Source organism: Myxocyprinus asiaticus, chromosome 3 (assembly GCF_019703515.2).
Source record: "Myxocyprinus asiaticus isolate MX2 ecotype Aquarium Trade chromosome 3, UBuf_Myxa_2, whole genome shotgun sequence".
NCBI lineage: Eukaryota > Metazoa > Chordata > Actinopteri > Cypriniformes > Catostomidae > Myxocyprinus > Myxocyprinus asiaticus.
Genome location: NC_059346.1, coordinates 49,158,269 through 49,179,255, shown reverse-complemented (window position 1 = coordinate 49,179,255; position 20,987 = coordinate 49,158,269). Strand labels below are relative to the sequence as shown.

Here is a 20,987-nt window from a genome sequence, read left to right as displayed (position 1 = left end):
CATGGCTTACAAACTCTTTTATGGAGGATTTTATGAAAAGCCTATGCAACCAAAAAAAAAAAAAAAAAAAGAGAGAGAGAGAGACACTTCCGGAACCCAGACGGATGAATGTTTTTATTTATTTATTTTTATTAAATCCGTTCATCAAAATCACGTTACAAATACTTTCAACGCTTTAAATGTAATACAACATTTATACACTAGGGGGAGCTTAACACAATATATTAAAGAAGTTACACATTTTAACAGTTTTGATTGCCTTTTGTTTCACAGGAAATCGAATTGAGTCAATTTAATGTTCCATTTTCTTTAAAAAAAAAAAAAATATATATATATATATAGCATGTTTTTTTTTTTTGTTTGTTTGTTTGTTTTTTGCATGGAGCTCTAAAATACCTGGAGAGAGCTATCCGTTAGCATCCCCGTTCATCTCTTGGACTGCTCAGCTAGCACAGGGTTCCCAGAAAGAGAGCGAAATGGAGGCTGCAAACCAATTCCTGACCCCATGATTTTTAGCAGGAAACTTTACATTTGTGAATAAGAAATTTTGCCGGGCAAAAAAAGTGGGCGGGCACTGTTGCGCTCTATTACGTCACGCTGGTCAAAGTTCATTTGTATTTTCCCGGGAAAGTGTTCTGACTTTACACGCGAGTGCGACTGCTGTATTTATTTTTAAATATCAACGTCCTCGTAAGCTCGTCAGAAGAAAGGTGTGTAAATCGCTTTTAATCTCAGTAAAGTTGGTTGGTTTTTCGCCAACATCTCTAACAATGTGTAATATCATTCAGTGAAACTAAACGCAATTGTGTAAACATTCATGTGGCTCTAGATTGTTCTCATCACATTAATAAAGACGTTAATAATAGACAACATATAAACACAATCGCCTTCTTGATTGCGCAATCTTGCGTTGTAAAATTAGTGCAATTTTAATCACGTTCATTAAAACCGTTATTACACTTTATACACGTTCATGAATCTACATTAAAGTGAGTACCATGTGAGTTTAGACGTTTATAATTTAACTGATTTATTAATCTGGTTATCTATTAACGTTGGTTTAGAAAGCCTAATGTTTAGTTTTCATTTCTTCTATTTGCGGAAACACGATGTTACAGTTGCTCTCTGTAAGTTTCAAGGCAATTTACTGTATTCAGAACCATCCCAGGGTGCGAACAGACCTCTTCTCCTGAATCACTGCATAACAATACGAGGCGCAATGTGTCTCACACTTAAATACCCAATAGCAAGAGCTTTTCAAAGTCTTTGAAACCCCTCTGATCACTGCAGCACACCTTAATAAGATCTGGAAAAACACTAAACTAACACTTTCACTCTGAGCAGCCATGGAGAAGATAACAGAGAAGATACTGCTAGAGAGATGTTCTCCAAAGACAAATAAACTGGACCAGATAAAGACCCTCAAGTAAGTGTTCATGTCAATAAGAAAGGTATTTTTAGTATTTCGTATGGATTTCAGTTCATTAAGGTACACAGAGTTGTGCTATTTTTAATTTACGTTTAAAACAAGACTATTATTAAGCCCTTAAATTAAAAACCAAACTGTCTAAACTATATTAAATTATATTATACAGTCTCTCACGCATGGGTCTAAAGGGAGAGGATATGCCGGTGCCTCTGCTATCTAAACTTCACAATCTGGAGCGGTTGGATTTGTCGGGGAACATGCTACAGGAGTTTCCCAGAGGCCTGCGTCTTCCCTGCCTGAAGACCCTTGACTGTTCGAATAATGATATGGAGGATGTGGTGTCACTGGAAGCCCTGAGCAACATAGAGGAACTGCGACTGGAGGACAATCTCTACCTCACAGTAATTAATTACAGAATTTAAATGCACATTTTAACACACCTAAAAATTAGATGTTGCATGTCCTATTAAGATTAATAGTGTTTTATCCAGAGAATGGTGTTTTTAGATGTTGTAGGACTAAAGCTGTCTGAATTGTTGTATGTATTTTTAGGTCAATGATGAACACAAAGTGATCTTCCTGTTACCCAAGTTGAGGATGTTTAATAGGAAAGATATCAGCTTTACAGCCCATCACATTCGCAATGGCAGCACTGAGATCCTTAGGAAGAGGGTGAGAACTGATTTTCGTCACTCATCACTTCAACTGTTTTTTTTTTTTTTATTATTGTCGTAATGCAAACAGTTTATCTATGTGATACTTTTGTAAGATTTTGATTTATAAGATGCTGGTTGTATATTTGTAAAATTAACATTTTAATTTTGTGGATTTTGATGCCATCTAAATGAGTGTGCTCTCTAAAGGGATAGATTTTCCAAAAATGAAAATTCTCTCATAATTTACTCACTCATCATGCCATCCCAGTTGTGTAGGACTTTCTTTCTTCAGCAGAGCACAAATGAAGATTCTCAGCTCTGTAGATCCATACACTGCAAGTGAATGGTGACCAGAATTTGAAGCTCCAAGAAACACAGACAGTCATAGTAGAACTAATCCATACGACTCCAGTGGTTAAATTAATGTCTTCTGAAGGGAATCGACCGCTTGGGGTGAGAAACAGATCAATATTTAAGTCCTTTTCACTATAAATGTTTACTTCCGGTTGTCCATGAGGGAATCCAGTTCACAACCTTTTGCGTGTAGTAAGCGCGTTGGCATGTTCACACGAGAACTGACGTGATACAATTGGAAATGCAGCTCGATTTGTTTACAAGGAAAGCGGTTCACAAGCTTCATTTGTTTTGCTTTTATTTGAACATGCCAGCATGCTTGCGGCACGCGAAAGGCAGGGGGAACCGAGTGCCCTTGTGGATGCGTTTTGGAGAGTGAACAAAGGTAAACATTTATTGTGAAAAGGACTTTGATCACTTTTTCACCCAAAGCAATCGTATAGCTTTAGAAGACATTAATTTAACCACTGGAGTTGTATGGATTACTTTTATTATGATTGTCTGTGCATTTTGGAGCTTTTAATTGCTGGTCATCATTCACTCATTGTATGGACCTACAGAGCTGAGATATTCTTCCAAAAATCTGTCTGTGTTCTGCAGAAGAAAGAAAGTCGTACACATCTGGGATGCATGAGGGAGAGTAAATGATGAGAGAATTTTCATTTTTGGTAAACTATCCCTTTAAGCAAATGTAAACATTTCATTTAGAGGTAGGCTGATATATCAGTTTTACTAATTAATCAGTAGAGATGGCTACTTTTTGAAACTTAAAGCTTAGTTTGGTTAATATTTAAATAAAGAGCATTCTAACGAAGCTAAGTCTTCTTCATTTCAAAATAAGAGTCTGCGGTGTGTTTCGGGTTTGATTATAGTTAAAAGATCTGTGTTATGCACCAAATCTTCATTTCTTTTTTTTTGTTGGGATTTTTACCCTTTTTCGCCCAATTCCCAATGCGCTTTTAAGTCTTCGTGGTCGCGTAGTGATTCGCCTCAATCCGGGTGGCGGAGGACGAATCCCAGATGCCTCCACGTCTGAGACCATCAACCCGCGTATCTTATTACATGGCTTGTTGAGTGCGTTGCCATGGAGACATAGTGCGTGTGGAGGCTTCACGCCATCCACGCTCAACTCACCACGCGCCCCACCAAGAACGAACCACATTATAGCGATCACGAGGAGGTTACCCCATGTGACTCTACCCTCCCTAGCAACCGGGCCAATTTGGTTGCTTAGGAGACCTGGCTGGAGTCACTCAGCACGCCCTGGGATTCAAACTTTATCTTTATTAATTTTGAACTCTTGTTGCCTCTATGTTTGTGCCCGTTATAGTAAGGAAAGACTAAAAAAATTTCTTTTTAACATTCTATAAATCTATTTTAAAAACTATCGACCGATTAATATCGGCCTTTCCCACCACCATAGTTATCAAATTGGCAAAATCCACTATCGTCCGACCTCTAATTTCAGTTTTTCTCTTCCAGAGAAAAAAGACAAATGTTTGTTGAATAAATGCTCTCTACTTCTGATTAGTAATAGCAAAGTAATAGCATGGTACACGCCAGTGATATAAACCGAAAATTATTGGCTATTTAAAAATAGGCAATGTTGTTATGACCTGACTCTACATCCTATTTCAATAGGAAACTGCGCTAGTCAAGTGATTTCAATTAGACACATTTGTATTTATTATTATAATTCATTTATTTTTGTAACCTGCAGGTGATTGGTGTATGGGAACTGAGCTTCAGTCTACCTAACCCGGTTACGGCACAAAGTCTGGCTGCTGTTGAGAAGAGCTTTGTTAAGGCTGCCTGCACCCAAATCAAATACGGTCCCAGTTCTTTGAGTGATTACATAAAGTGGAGGGTAGGTTGTCTAGTGTAAATATTGTGTTCACTGATACCTGTTACATACTTTGCATTCGTAGGATATCTAAGTTGTCATGGTTTCAGTGTTGGTACATTTCATCTAATTTTATTTCCATTTTTCTAGGTTGAAATGATCGCAAAAGAATATTTAAAGTCACTGACGGGCAGTGAAGGAGGCAGTGCCACAGACACAGCTACAATAACAGAGAATGAGGTAATTTCATTAGGTTTTAAAGGTGATGTGTGCAATTTTTTTCATTGTTTAAATAATTTCTCTTATCCCAGCTAAATATGCAGAGAGGCTAAAAGTAAGCCATTCATGGGTTGATTGGTATAGCACAGATGTCTTCAGCCTTTTTCAGGCCAAGGACCTGGACCTTCCCTTGGTGGGTAGAGACACGAAACAGGGACCCCCCCGTTACATATTTTTTTTTAAACTGTTTTGTTTTATGCCTGGCCCATATTAAAGGAATATTCTGGGTTCACTACAAGTTAAGCTCAGTCGACAGCATTTGTGGCATAATGTTGATTACCACACACATTTATTTGGACTCGTCCCTCCTTTAAAAAAAAAAAAAATCTGGGTTACAGTGAGGCACTTACAATGGAAGTGAATGGGGCCAATCTGTAAACATTAAAATACTCACTGTTTCAAAAGTAAAGACACAAGACATAAACAATATGTGTGTTAACACTTACTAACTTTTCTGTGTAATGTTCTAGCCAATTTTATAGCTTCGTTGCCATGACAATGTAATGTCAACAAACCCTAAAATGACTTTAAATATGACTTTTAACAACTTTACAGCTCAAATAATACGAGTTTTAAGTGCTTTTATAAAATTATAAGCTTCAAATTTCTGCCCTTAAACCCTCCAAAAATTGGCCCCATTCACCTCTATTGTAAGTGACTCACTGTAACCTCCATTTCTGCTTTAAAGAAAAGGAGGGAAGAGTCTAAATTATTTTTTGTGGTAATCATCATTATGCCACAAATGCTGTTGATTGAGCTTAACTTGCATTGAGCCCAGAATATTCCTTTAACACATGTATACGTTATTAATGTATTTATTTCCTTTATGATGCTTACATTTAAAATATTATAAATGGCAGCACGGGCCTGCAACCTTAATGTGCAATTTTCCTTGATTTGACTTTAATTTTCCTTGTTAATAGCTGAGCCATATCCCCTCCAAGATAGATCATCTCTAACACTGATAGTGGTAACATTTTATTTACAAGTAGGCTATTGTTCCAAAAGCAAAAAGCAATAAAAAAAACAGGAAACTGGTGACTGTCATCCACTCAACCGCACAGCACGACCAATGCAAAGCAGATGCGTTTATTTGCAAAACCATCTACTGCATCAGTGCATTGCGCTATGAGCAACTTGTGATGAACAGCGGTTGCGCAAATAGTTTTTCCACGCTGAGCTCTTCTGTCGTCTCACACTTTAATAGTGTTTGGCTTCCCATTCAGCTCATAACTACATAAAACAGACTGCGCAAATAAGAGGAAGGATTGCTGCAAGAGGAATGTTGGGCATGCAGGTTCGAGGGACTTCAACGTATCTAATGACTTTAACTAAATAAAATGCATACTATTCTCTCTCGCTAGTGCTTGTTTGCGAGTGATTATCCCTCGCATAGCAACATGGCACAACCAATGGTTTAAGTTGGGGCAGGACTACCTGTTTTGTTTGGGTGACACTAGTTATTCAGATATTACACACTTCACCTTTAGGTTTTTGAAAAGGTTTTGCTTTAATTTAAAATGGAATAGTTTGAGGTAATACACATTGCTGAAGTTGTGCCTTTTTTACACTATATAGACTCCTGTTGAGAGAAAAACATGTGATCTTGGCGCTAACGGTACCACAAGCCTTCAGAAGATAACCAGAAACAACAGCGAGGTCAACGCAGAGGCCAGTCCACGAAAGTCAAGCCGCTTGGCAAGTGCAACCTCCGTTGAGGGCAGTCCAAGTAAATCCACTCGTGTACTCGGTACTCCACAGAAAACTGATCCTATATTGCCCAGTTCCAGAAAGCATGCCAGAATGACTAACGTGGCAACTCCCGAGTGTAGTCCAAGAAAATCGTGCCGCCTGGAAAATGTGTCTCAAAAAGATGCTAGCAAAACTGGAAGCCCTAGAAAGGTGGCTAAGAGCACAGTCATCTCCAGCCCCAAGTCAAGACCAGCTAAAGGCGAAAGCCCGAAGAAAACACCTAAAGATCAGCCTACTGCTCAACAGGGCAAAAAAACTGCTGCCAAAACAGAAACCAGCACACCTCGGAAAACTGCCTGCGCCAAACTCCAAGTTCCTCAGGTACAAAAAAATGATTTTGATAAAAATTGGCCCTAGTGTTTACCCCTTTTACTAACATTAACTGGTCAGGTGGGATAGATTGCCATTTACACCTGGTATTTATTCATATGGCTCTGAAATATGTGTTCTTTCTGACCCCATAGTGATCACTCAGGCACAAATAAAGTTGGACTGTTACTTATAAATTTGAATGTCATCACAAATGTAACACGTTTAATGAATTGGTACTTGTTTTGTACTCATGCTTCTATATGAGCTGATCTTCAGATTACTTTTTTGATTGGATGGTTATTTTCTTTTAAAGCTATGTGCAACTTGTGTAACTTATAAACAAGAGTATGTTTAAAACCCTTGTTTTTGCACAGTGGATGATTGAGAGGTGAGTAGATAGTCCTTTGTTGTCCAGCACGCATGAGAACTATTTACTGATTAAACCAAAATGCAGCGTGGTCACATTTGTTTCTGATTACCTCCGAAAGTGGTTTCAGTGATTGAATCACAAATCCCTTTTTGAACCCTGTTTACACCTACATTTAATCACCCAAGACAGATGTTAAATTCAGGTGTTAACGGGGCCATTCTGACCGTGGCTTTGAAAATTTGTGCCTCCAGTATTTCCTTATTGTGCCTGATTATTGTATTTGCATATGTATTGCTCCAGAATAAGCCTTGAGTTGTGGATTCCTGTTGTTGCTTAAAATGTGTTTGTATTGTTTACTGTCAATTGCTTAACACTCAGTCGTTAACGCAATGTTAATGTCCGTCTATCTCTCCCCTTCGGTTATAGGAGCCGGTGAGTCTGCAGCCTTTGCATGTCCTCCAGTGCCATAGTCGACTTGACAGTCCAGAAGATTTCAGCACTCAGCTTTGGGCCTGCGCTTTTGAGCCCCCACAAGACTGCGGTGGTGGTGAGCACTATCAAGTGATGAAAATAAATGAAATCAGTGGTATACTTGAATGTATATTTGAGCTTACAGTTGAAGTAAGAAGTTTACATACAGTTGAAGTCATTAAAACTAATTTTTAAACCACTCCACAGATTTCATATTAGCAAACTATAAGTCGTTTAGGACATCTACTTTGTGCATGACATGAGTAATTTTTCCAGAAATTGTTTACAGACAGATTGTTTCACATATAATTGACTATATCACAATTCCAGTGGGTCAGAAGTTTACAGACACTAAGTTAAATGTGCCTTTAAGCAGCTTGGACAATTCCAGAAAATGATGTCAAGCCATAAGGCAATTAGCTTCTAATTGGTCAGTTGGAGGTGTACTGAATTGGAGGTGTACCTGTGGATGTATTTTAAGGCCTACCTTCAGTGCCTCTTTGCTTGACATCATGGGAAAATCAAAAGAAATCAGCCAAGACCTCAAAAAATTGTGGACCTCCAGAAGTCTGGTTCATCCTTGAGAGCAATTTCCAAATGCTTGAAGGTACCACATTCATCTGTACAAACAATAGTACGCAAGTATAAACACTATGGGACCACGCAGCCATCATACCGCTCAGGTAGGAGATGCATTCTGTCTCCTAGAGATGAATGTAGTTTGGTGCGAAAAGTGCAAATCAATCCCAGAACAACAGCAAAGGACCTTGTGAAGATGCTGGAGGAAGCACGTAGACAAGTATCTATATCCACAGTAAAACAAGTCCTATACCGACATAAACTGAAAGGCTGCTCAGCAAGGAAGGAGCCACGGCTCCAAAACTGCCATAAAAAAAGCCAGACTGCAGTTTACAAGTGCACATGGGGACGAAGATCTTACTTTTTGGAGTAATGTCCTCTGGTCTGATGAAACAAAAATGTAACTGTTTGGCCATAATTACCATCGTTATGTTTGGAGGAAAAAGGGTGAGGCTTGCAAGCCGAAGAACGCCATCCCAACTATGAAGCATGGGGGTGGCAGCATCATGTTGTGGGGGTGCTTTGCTGCAGGAGGGACTGGTGCACTCCACAAAATAGATGGCATCATAAGGAAGGAAAATTATGTGGATATATTGAAGCATCATCTCAAGACATCAGCCAGGAAGTTAAAGCTTGGTCGGAAATGGGTCTTCCAAATGCATACCTCTAATGTTGTGGCAAAATGGCTTAAAAAACAGCAAAGTCAAGGTATTGGAGTGTCCATCACAAAGCCCTGACCTCAATCCAATATCAAATTTGTGGGCAGAACTGAAAAAGCATGTGTGAGCAAGGAGGCCTACAAACCTGACTCAATTAAACCAGTTCTGTCTGGAGGAATGGGACAAAATTCCAGCAACTTATTGTGAGAAGCTTGTGGAAGGCTACCCAAAATGTTTGACCCAATTTAAACAATTTAAAGGCAATGTTACCAAATACTAGCAAAGTGTATGTAAACTTCTGACCCACTGGGAATGTGATGAAAGAAATAAAAGCTGAAATAAATCATTCTCTCTACTATTATTCTGATATTTCACATTCTTAAAATAAAGTAGTGATCCTAACTGACCTAAGACAGGGAATGTTTTCTACGATTAAATGTCAGGAATTGTAAAAAACTGAGTTAAAATGCATTTGGCTAATGTGTATGTAAACTTCAACTGTATGTATCTGGCATTGTTTTTAATTTGTTAGATTTGAGTAGCGGGTTTCGGACAGTTGCCACATGTGGAGGGGAAACTTTGTGCGTGATTGACTGCGAGTCTGGACATGTGCTGAAGAAATACAAGGTCCCTGGTGAGGTGAGGAGCTCTGAATTCTGTGCAATACTCTTACCACCAGGTGGTGTATAATCCATCAGTCAAATGTATACATCACAAAAGAATATACTATATTGCTATTTTTGAAAAAGCATACAGTACATCCATTCTTCCTGTATACTTCCAGTGCACTGTGCAAATTTACAGTATGCATGGAATATTCATGATCTTCAACATTGGCCAAAATGTGCAGTATTCAACCGAGCATACTGCATTGAGAGCACTTTATCTGAATGCAGTGAGCTTGGTTTGACCTTTCTTTTCAAATGTCACGAATGAACTGGAAGTAATATCAGCCACTATTTAACATATTGACTCCTTGTTTGATTGGACCGCTGAGAGTAAAACCGTTTTTATACAAAACTGTATTAAAAATGCACAGTAAACGTTTTTATTTGTAACATGATCACTGGCAGTGCTGTGGAAGCTACTTTAAAACTGTAGCTTCCCAACCTACAAGCTGCTCATAACTTAACAGTTAACCTACTATTTAAAAAAAAAAAAAAGAGCAAAAAACTGGGTTATAGTGAGTCACTTACAATGGAAGTGAATGGGGCCAATTTAAACTGGGTTCCAGTGATGCACTTACAATGGAAGTGAATGGGGCCAATTTCTGGAGGGTTTTAAGGCAGAAATGTGAAGCTTATAATTTTATAAAAGCACTTGCATTAATTCTTCTGTTAAAACTTGTGTATTATTTGAGCTTTAAAGTTGTTTAAATCATCATTGGTACAGTCGTTTTAGATTGTCATTGCAACAAAGTTGTAAAATTGGCTATAATTTTACACAGAAAAGGTTAATGATTTTATCGCACTAAAATCATGTTAACACACATTGTTTATGTCTTGTGGCTATACTTTTGAAATAGTGAGTTTACAGACTGGCCCCCATTTACTTCCATTGTAAGTGCCCCACTTTAACCTCGATTTGTTTTTTTAAGAAAAGGAGGAACGAGTCAAAATGTATTTTTGTGGTAATCAACATTATGCCACAAATACTGTTAATTGAGCTTAACTTCTATTGAACCCGGAATATTCCTTTAAGGCAGCACAGGGGCGTAAGTGAATCAGGGAATCATTAATGTGAACTAGTTCATTTATACGCAGTGCTGGGTAGTAACAGCTTACATGTCTGGATTACATAATCAGATTACAAAAATCAAGTACTTGTAATTGGATTAAATTACATTTTTTAAATACTCTTAATTGGACAATAGTTACTTTTTATAGATTACATATTAACAAGGCAACGGCATTAAATTGTTAATTATTTATTGATCATTTTCATATCAATATCATCATATTTTTACCCCTAAATGCATTGTTCATCTGTGAGACTATTTTGATCATGTGCTCCTTTTACGTTACAACAGTAAGATATCCACCTCAGCTAAGGAATAGGTGATGGACTATTAATATGTAGTATTACTTAAAATGAACTTGATTTCTCAGTGTTTTGAATAATAAACTTTGGCCATGCACAGTCATTGCTGATATATTTCATTCATGTAATGTTTAATGCACTTTTTAAAAAAAAATGTCATACAAAGCTGTTTTTGTGAGGCTCTTTTTGTTAGTTATACAGAATGGAATACATTTTCTTCCTCTTTGTACTTTTATGTTAACAGTATTATCCTACTCAAATGCATGTGACATACAATAAAATAGAATTAGGTTGAAAGTAATCCAAAAATAATTTTATTAGATTACCCCAAAAATGTAATCTATGAGATTATATTACTGACTGCATTTTTGACACACAATTTGTAATCAGTATCTGATTACAATTTACAAGTAATCCGCCCAGCACTGTTTGTATGAAGCATTCGAATAAACAGATTCACTAAAATGAATTGCAGTTTCTAACACTAAATAAAAGTGAATCGCTTATTTTAACTGGTACTTTTACATGAACTGTCCAAAAGAACTGATTCACTTAAATTAGTTGGATTTTTCAGCAGTACATATGAGAGAAAGAGAGAGAGGACGGTTTAGGTGAGAGCGCTTGATTACTGCCTCAGCACAATTGCCGCTACTCATGGCTGGAAAAGCTACACTATTGTGAAAATAGCAGAGCTACTGAAAAATGTAGTTAAACTAGTGATGTTGCTACTGTTAGTTATGTACTCGACAACACTAACTGGATGACACTTGCAGAAATTAAGAATTATCACGTGATGTCATATGACATAAATGTACCAGTCCACAGATTGAAATGTTTGTTGCATGAATGTGTACTGTTTCACATAATATATATATTTTTTAAATAGTAGGCACTATACAGTGTATACTGCACAGTATGCAGTAAGCAGTACAATAAATGACTTGTTTTGCACATATGTAAAAGCCTATAAAAGGTCTTTGCATTTAACTCTTTATAATGTTCTTATAGGAGTTCTTCTCGCTGGCATGGTCCACAGTGCTAATGTCCCGGACTGGTGGCTCTGCCCGCCCCTGTAATATCCTGGCTGCTGGGGGTAAGAGGGGCCTGGTAAAGTTCATTCATCCCAGAGTCAATCTGGCATTCGGGGAATTTCGCGCCAGTCGCCGTGCCATTTCCATCGTGCGCTTCAGTCCCCGGAACACAAGCTTTCTCTTCAGTAAGTGAAAGAACAGTGAATAGAATGATAACTTATTTGAGTTATCTATGTAAAAATAACATTTGTTTATATTTGTAGCTGGGACATATGAAAATAAGATCATTTTGTGGGACATTGGTGTACTGGACCGTGACTACAACTTCAAAATCAGGTTAGATCAGTTATTTTCTGTGGATATACAGTTGAAGTCAGAAGTCTACATACAATTAGGTTGAAGTCATTAAAACTCATTTTTTTAACCACTCCACAGATTTAATATTAGCAAACTATAGTTTTGGCAAGTTGTTTAGGACATCTGCTTTGTGCATGACATGAGTAATTTTTCCAACAATTGTTTACAGACAGATTGTTTCACTTTTAATTGACTATCTCACAATTCCAGTGGGTCAGAAGTTTACAGACACTAAGTTAACTGTGCCTTTAAGCAGCTTGGACAATTCCAGAAAATGATGTCAAGCCTTTAGGCAATTAGCCAATTAGCTTCTGATAGGAGGTGTACTGAATTGGAGGTGTACCTGTGGATGTATTTTAAGGCCTATCTTCAAACTCAGTGCCTCTTTGCTTGACATCATGGGAAAATCAAAAGAAATCAGCCAAGACCTCAGAAAATAATTGTGGACCTCCACAAGTCTGGTTCATACTTGGGAGCAATTTCCAAACACCTGAAGGTACCAAGTTCATCTGTACAAACAATAGTACACAAGTATAAACACTATGGGACCACGCAGCCTCATACCGCTCAGAAATGAGACACATTCTGTCTCCTAGAGATGAATGTAGTTTGGTGTGAAAAGTGCAAATCAATCCCAGAACAACAGTGAAGATGCTGGAGGAAACAGGTAGACGGGTATCTATATCCACAGTAAAACGAGTCCTATATCGACATAAACTGAAAGGCTGCTCAGCAAGGAAGGAGCCAATGCTGCAAAACCACCATAAAAAAGCCAGACTACAGTTTGAATGTGCACATGGGTACAAAGATCTTACTTTTTGGAGAAATTTCCTCTGATCTGATGAAACAAAAATGGAACTTTGGCCATAATGACCATTATGTTTGAAGGAAAAAGGGTGAGGCTTGCAAGCCGAAGAACACCATCCCAACTGTGAAGCATGGGGGTGGCAACATTATGTTGTGGGGGTGCTTTGCTGCAGGAGGGACTGGTGCACTTCACAAAATAAATGGCATCATGAGGAAGGAAAATTATGTGGCTATATTGAAGCAACATCTCAAGACATCAGCCAGGAAGTTAAAGCTCAGTCACAAATGGGTCTTCCAAATGGACAATGACCCCAAGCATACCTCTAATGTTGTGGCAAAATGACCTAAGGACAACAAACTCAAGGTATTGGAGTGGCCATCACAAAGCCCTGACCTCAATCTGATAGAACATTTGTGGGCAGAACTGAAAAAGCGTGTGTGAGCAAGGAGGCCCACAAACCTGACTCGGTTACACCAGTTCTGTCTGGAGGAATGGGACAAAATTCCAGCAACTTATTGTGAGAAGCTTGTGGAAGGCTACCCAAAATGTTTAACCCAAGTTAAACAATTTAAAGGCAATGCTACCAAATACTCACAAAGTGTATGTAAACTTCTGACCCACTGGGAATGTGATGAAAGAAATAAAAGCTGAAATAAATCATTCTCTCTACTATTCTGATATTTCACATTCTTAAAATTAAGTAGCGATCCTAACTGACCTAAGACAGGGAATGTTTTCTATGATTAAATGTCAGCAATTGTGAAGTTTAAATGTATTTGGCTAAGGTTCTGACTTCTGACTTTAACTGTTCTTTTCCAGCACCAATCTGGCTGTTGTTATAATATACCATTACATTTTTGTTTAAAAAAACCCAAACAAAATGTTCCTGTGTTTCATGACCGTTTTGTTCCTTTGATTACAGTAAGCTGCTATTCCTGGAAACTTGCTCCACTCCTCTATACCTCTCCCTGCTCCCCTCCTCTCCAGACACTCATCTCCTCTCGGCCTGTGATGATGGGCTCTACAGCTTTGACATCCAGCTCAGTAAAAACACACAGAAGAGGTTTGGATTCTCCTTCAATTCAACTGTTTTTGTAATCTCTCTGCTGATAATCTGTGTTTTGAAAGAAAAAATTTTGCTTTCTTGAAATCTTCGTCTATGATTTTCAGAAATGAGGAGATGGAGATTCTGTTTCCTATTTACAAGAAAAAGGACAAGAAAAATACCTATCATACTATTGATGGCCTGAGCTTCCTCTCAGATGATGTAGTCGGTGAGTAAATGGTTAGCAAAATGTAGGACTGGTTTACCACAATGCGTTCTATTAATTTCCATTTAAAGGTGTACACATTTTTTTTGTTTGAGATTCACTGGTTAATACAACAATGGTTATCAAATTCATTATATTCATTGAATATATGTTGTAGAATGGCAATATTCCATTCACAGGTGCATTTGTCACCATGATAAATTTATTGTGCAACTGTGAAAGTGTCAATAATTGGAAGGGATACTGAGATAAAGTCATGTGATCTCAACATGGCTGCCACGATGAGGGTTTGACCACCCGTTTCCAGAATAAAACAGCTTTTCTAGGCTACTGTATTGTATAATTAGAGACTTAAGCTGTCTCAAATGATGCACTTACAATATACACTATGCATTCAGCCATGTAGTGTACGAATTTTCAAAGTGTATATCGTCCCAAATGGAACATTTCACTACATGGAAGCATTCGCCATTTAATAGCTGACGGAAGTGAAAGTTTAAAACGTATGCAATGCGTTGCCGCTAGTTTTAGCTCATTAGCCAACCTCAGTTCAACACTTCTCAAACAACACACACATTCACACAGTGTGGTTTCAATAGTTGCTACATTCTCCATTATTTACAATTGTTTTGTTAGACCAGCATCACGCCCAGGTAACTCCGCCCCTTCCACTGTGTACGGCAAGCTGCGAGCACTGAGTGCATGAAGACTCCAACATTCCACACTCCGGATGCGTATCAATCAGCTGATCAGGGAGTCGGCCATTTTTAGGGCTGTCTCAATCGCAAAATTGTTCCAGTATCTCAAAATGTTAAAAGTGCTCGTAATTGTGTCACTTGTGACTGAGTCATAAGTGTCCCAACTCTCAGTGAATCAAAACCCTTGCCAGTGCCCGAATTTGTGTTCACGATATACTGATTTAAGACATAGGGAGCTGATTAAAACACAGGATCCATTTTTAATCGTTGTAGTACACTTCCTTTTTGTTGCATTTTCTGTGTTAACATACTACTCGCACTACTTGCATTACAAAACAACGTAGAAAAGTGCAGAAGTGCGTGGTTTGGGATGCACATTTAATCTCACGTGTATTAACATTTTATACACTTAGTAAACACACACTTGATGTACCATTACATTTTCCATTTTAAACTGTTCCTAGTAAATGCCTAAGCTTATTTTCTATAGATTTTTAAATGGCCAAATTAGGGGCCTGGGTAGCTCAGTGGTAAAATACGCTGGCAACCACCCCTGGAGTTCGCTAGTTCGAATCCCAGGGCGTGCTGAGTGACTCCAGCCAGATCTCCTAAGCAACCAAATTGGCCTGGTTGCTAGGGAGGGTAGAGTCACATGGGGTAACCTCCTCGTGTCGCTATAATGTGGTTCGTTCTCGTGGGGCGCGTGGTGAGTTGAGCGCGGATGCCGCGGTGGATGGCGTGAAGCCTCCACGTCTCCGTGGCAATGCGCTCAACAAGCCACGTGATAAGATGCGCGGGTTGATGGTCTCAGACACGGAGGCAACTGGGATTCATCCTCCGCCACCCGGATTGAGGCGAATCACTACACGACCATGAGGACTTAAAAGCGCACTGGGAACTGGACATTCCAAAAGGGGAAAAATAAAAATAATAATAAAATAAATTAGTTATTTGTAATATTAAATTTTCCAATATGTTAAATATAAATATGTCCATCCAAATGCATCTTGGGCAACAAAGGACTGCCTACTTACCTGTCAATCATCCACTGCGCAAAAACGAGGGTTTTAATATTTGAAAGATCTTTGAGGCTTGCAATGAAAATAACCATCTGATTTTAAAATAACACATTATTATGGCTCTTTTAATTCTCTTATGCTATTTAGAATGATGATGATAATAATGGTTGTGAATTTTCCTTCCAGCATCCAAGAGCCACATGCAGGGCTCTATCTACCTTTGGAGCTGGAGTGCTACACGGGCATCATGGAACGGCAAAAAGAAAGAGGTGCCAGCTGTTGTACTAGCAGAGCTTCAGTGGTCCTGCACTGATGTCCCATACTTGTCTTTAGGCACCTGCCCAGGTATTCATCTTGTGTATGACATGCAGCACAGTGAAATCCCCTGTATTATTTGCATATCACTTAAAGGATGCAGAATCTGCCTGAACAATTCTCATTATTCATCGCTGTCAAACATCCCAGAAATCTGATGGACTGCAGAGATACAGGCATAAGGAAGCTTTAGGCAAAACTGATGTGAGACTTTTTTTTTTTTTTTTTTTTTTTGTAGGCCATGGTTATGTTGTATGTGGGGATGAGAAAGGAGGACTGTGGATGTACCATATCACAGACACCATGATGGAAAACTTCAAGAGTGGAAAAACAATCTCTGCCACTGAGGTAGATTGACCATTGTTGGCTTGGGCCTGTTTCACTAATCCTGCGTATTCATTTTGGCACCTATATTGACAGGTTACAGAATTGCACAAGTGAGAGAAAAAGCACCCAAAAGTGCTACTGAAAATAGAGTTTAAGCAATCAACTTATTTTTGTGCATTTCACCTGCTGAGCTCAGTTGAAAACATGTTATAATTTTACTGTAAACCCATATATTAACATCACGTCTTGACAATGCAAGCTTTGGATTGGAATAGCAAATCTGTTTGGTTCCAAATAAAACAAAGTAGGCAGTGTTGGTTTATTTAGCAGTTTTCAGTCATGCAGAATAGATGGTAATCCTACTCCCAATAATTCCACATTATCTCTCACTAAAATAATCCTGTTATCTATTGTATAGGTACCAACTAAATCCTTTTAGATCTACTTTCAACAGGAGACAGAGTTGACCATGGAGGAGTGGTTGTTTTTCATGTTTGAACACAGAGTTCCTGGATCTCATTATCCTTTTCTGCTGTTGTCATGTTATTTCAGGTGCTGAAGTGGCCATCACCAGTCAGAGCTGGAATGGGTGCAATAGAGGGGCCGTCTATAAACAGTGTTGCCATGGATCCTGATCTCCGTTACTTGGTTGCCCTTACAGACAAGAACATGGCCGTGGTGTGGAAGAGAGAGAGCCCCTGAGCAGCAAAAGATGTCCAGTTACTACCAATATTTCTCTGTGCACTGCAGATCAGGGCTTGAATTAGTCGTGCTTAGAATTATATGGGGAAAGCAAAGCCTTAAAGGGATAGTTCACCCATAAATGAAAATTCTCTCATCAATTACTCACCCTCATGCATCCGATGTGAGTAATTGATGACATTCCCAGATGTGTATGACTTTCTTTCTTCTGCTGAACACAAACAAAGTTTTTTCTGAGAATATCTCAGCTCTCTAGGTCTATTCAATGCTAGTTAATGGTGACCAAATCATGAATGCCAAGGAGACGTCAGATGTCAAGATGTACAGTGAAAAGGAGTTATATTTTGTTCTGTTCTTACCCAAAACCAACTGGATCATTTAAGACATGGATTAAACCACTGGAGTTTTATGGATTACTTTTATGCTGCCTTTATATGCTTTTTGGAGCTTCAAAGTTTTGGTCACCATTCACTTGCATTGTATCTTCGTTCTTCGTTTGTGTTCAGCAGAAGAAAGTAAGTCATGCATGTTTTGGATGGCATAAGGGTGAGTAAATTATGTGAGAATTTTCATTTTTGGGTGAAATATTCCTTTAAGAAGTTTAAACAAAAATTGGTCCCATACTATCTATTTTAAAGACTTGTTGTCTCAAAGAGACAGACAAATTGATCCATCATGTTAAATTTTTCCTGATACACTGTTACGAACTTTAGTAAGGCAATCGTGAAGTCTTAAAAAAAAAAAAAAAAGTTTTTTTTTTTGTTGCTTGTTTTAAACATTTTAAACAATGTTTCCAAGAAAATATATCAATTGGAGAGGAAAGATTATCAGAAGAGGAAAAATATTGTTCAAATAAGGACTTCCTGACTATTTTTCTTTAATGAATGAACTGGTGTCATACACCAGTTTTATGTTTTAAAGGACTTGTAATGAATGTTATTGTCAAAAAACAATAAACCAAACATTTGGGTCCTAAATGTAAGTATGTACTTGAATAACTACATCATTAGTTAATGTATTTTGAAATTTGCTGCAGTTCTTAGGAGTTATTTGCATTAAGATAGACAATGTTTGATACAACCTGGATTTAACATAATTCAAACATATTGGTGGGACTGTAGCCCCCTCATTTGTGGACTACAGCTTTTAGCAATGGGCTTTATTCATGTAGGATGGTGAGCTTGAACATAACCCTTAATACTATGGCAGTACCATGGTACAGTGATGTTGTCAGATGGTAAACCATGGTGCTTTGGTACAGTTGAAGTCAGACGTTTACATACACCTTAGCCAAATACATTTAAACTCAGTTTTTCACAATTCCTGACATTTAATCGTAGAAAACATTCCCTGTTTTAGGTCAGTTAGCAACACTACTTTATTTTAAGAATGTGAAATGTCAGAATAATAGTAGAGATAATGATTTAAGCTTTTATTTCTTTCATCACATTCCCAGTGGGTCAGAAGTTTACATTCACTTTGTTAATATTTGGTAGCATTGCCTTTAAATAGTTTAACTTGGGTCAAACCTTTTGGGTAACCTTCCACAAGCTTCTCACAATAAGTTGCTGGAATTTTGGCCCATTCCTCCAGACAGAACTGGTGTAACTGAGTCAGGTTTGTAGGCCTCCTTGCTCACACATGCTTTTCAGTTCTGCCCACATATTTTCTATCAGATTGAGTTCAGGGCTTTGTGATGGCCACTCCAATACCTTGACTTTGTTGTCTTTAAGCCATTTTGCCACAAATTTGGAGGTATGCTTGGGGTCATTGTCCATTTGGAAGACCCATTTGTGACAGAGTTTTAACTTCCTGGCTGATGTCTTGAGATGTTGCGTCAATATATCCACAATTTTCCTTCCTAATGATAACATCTATTTTGAGAAGTGCATCAGTCCCTCCTGCGGCAAAGCAACCCCATAACATGATGCTGCCACCCCCATGCTTCACAGTTGGGATGGTATTCTTCGGCTTGCAAGCCTCACCCTTTTCCCTCCAAACATAACAATGGTCATTATGGCCAAAGTTCCATTTTTGTTTCATCAGATCAGAGGATATTTCTCCAAAAAGTAAGATCTTTGTCCCCATGTGCACATTCAAACTGTAGTCTGGCTTTTTTATGGTGGTTTTGCAGTAGTGGCTTCTTCCTTGCTGAGCAGCCTTTCAGGTTATGTCGATATAGGACTCGTTTTACTGTGGATATAGATACTTGTCTAACTGTTTCATTGAGCATCTTCACAAGGTCCTTTGCTGTTGTTCTGGGATTGATTTGCACTTTTCACACCAAACTACGTTAATCTCTAGGAGACAGAATGTGTCTCCTTCCAGAGCAGTATGATGGCTGCGTGGTCCCATGTTGTTTATACTTGTGTACTATTGTTTGTACAGATGAACGTGGTACCTTCAGGCGTTTGGAAATTTCTCCCAAGCATGAACCAGACTTGTGGAGGTCCACAATTTTTTTCTGAGGTTTTGGCTGATTTCTTTTGATTTTTCCATGATGTCAAGCAAAGGGGCACTGAGTTTGATGGTAGGCCTTAAAATACATCCACAGGTACACCTCCAATTGACTCCAACTAACCAGTTAGCCTATCTGAAGCTAATTGCCTAAAGGCTTGACATGATTTTCTGGAATTTTCCAAGCTGCTTAAAGGCACAGTTAACTTAGTGTATGTAAACTTCTGACCCACTGGAATTGTGATATAGTCAATTAAAAGTGAAACAATCTGTCTGTAAACAATTGTTGGAAAAATTACTCGTGTCATGCACAAAGTAGATGTCCTAAACGACTTGCCAAAACTATAGTTTGCTAATATGAAATCTGTGGAGTGGTTAAATTTGTTTTAATGACTTCAGCCTAAGTGTATGTAAACTTCTGACTTCAACTGTATAAACCATATAAATGACTACCATATTTATGTTACATGATACATGGTATTCCAAGATACTTCAGAGAATACCATGGTACTACTTTTTTGCACTTTGGTTCTGCCTAGACATCCTAGAAGTCCTTTGTGACATGATATAATAATAAACCAGTTTATTTTTTTTATATAGCGCCTTTAAAATTTGCTTCTACTATCCTTGTAGTTCCAGATTAGGATGCATAAAGGGCATCTATCCCATTTGACCAATAATTACCAATGGTGTTGGTGTTGTAAAGGTGCACTTAGAATTTTTTTATGTTGTGTCAATATGGCAGTCTTCTTGGACTTAAACTGACATCTAGTGGCTTGGATGCAGCATTATTCAAATGCAATAGTGACTGATATGCTATTGTAAAATCACTATCCACAATAAGCCATGATTTATTTAATCTATGAGTGAAAGTGTCCAATAACAGGACGGTTACGGAGATAAAAAGCGAGTAGTATTCGGCTGGTCATGTGATTCTAACATGGCAGCCCCCATGAGGGGATCCTCTCTATGTAGAATAAAACAACTTTTATAAGGTTACTGATATAACTGGAGTCTTTATCTCATGTGAGTGCTCATGATTTTATACATATGTTTAAAATTACTATTAAGTTCTTTTGGAGTAAAAATAGTTTAATTAGAGGGGAAAATACTGAGTACACCTTTAACAGAAACTGGCATTTAGTATATAAATGTGATATTCTCTTGATTTTTTGTGTTAGTTCCCCCTCAGGCGGAATAGACATAATAAAAATGCCATTTACAATCTTTGAATACGTGCATAAATGTGAGTCGAAAG

General features: G+C 38.1%; 1 protein-coding gene across 1 annotated transcript; it reads left to right on the top strand.

Annotated features, from left to right (window-relative positions):
• The first annotated feature begins 591 nt into the window (after positions 1–591).
• Positions 592–18,190, top strand: lrwd1 (leucine-rich repeats and WD repeat domain containing 1). Its single transcript, XM_051664356.1, has 16 exons — positions 592–710; positions 1,345–1,426; positions 1,596–1,830; positions 1,982–2,101; positions 4,160–4,306; positions 4,433–4,522; positions 6,140–6,634; positions 7,422–7,542; positions 9,237–9,343; positions 11,753–11,960; positions 12,039–12,111; positions 13,863–14,003; positions 14,111–14,214; positions 16,115–16,273; positions 16,482–16,591; positions 17,123–18,190. Exons 2-16 carry the CDS (start codon positions 1,347–1,349, stop codon positions 17,270–17,272), a joined length of 2,340 nt encoding a protein of 779 aa, XP_051520316.1. The 5' UTR covers positions 592–710; positions 1,345–1,346; the 3' UTR covers positions 17,273–18,190.
• The last annotated feature ends 2,797 nt before the right edge of the window (positions 18,191–20,987 follow it).

What these genes read in the sequence shown, in the direction of transcription:
- lrwd1 (XM_051664356.1), top strand. Translation starts at nt 1,347, where the DNA reads ATGGAGAAGATAACAGAGAAGATACTGCTAGAGAGATGTTCTCCAAAG. An exon ending in CTGAGATCCTTAGGAAGAGG is followed by an intron (nt 2,102 to 4,159) that starts GTGAGAACTGAT and finishes TGTAACCTGCAG; the next exon opens with GTGATTGGTGTATGGGAACT. An exon ending in GTCTTTAGGCACCTGCCCAG is followed by an intron (nt 16,274 to 16,481) that starts GTATTCATCTTG and finishes TTTTTTTTGTAG; the next exon opens with GCCATGGTTATGTTGTATGT.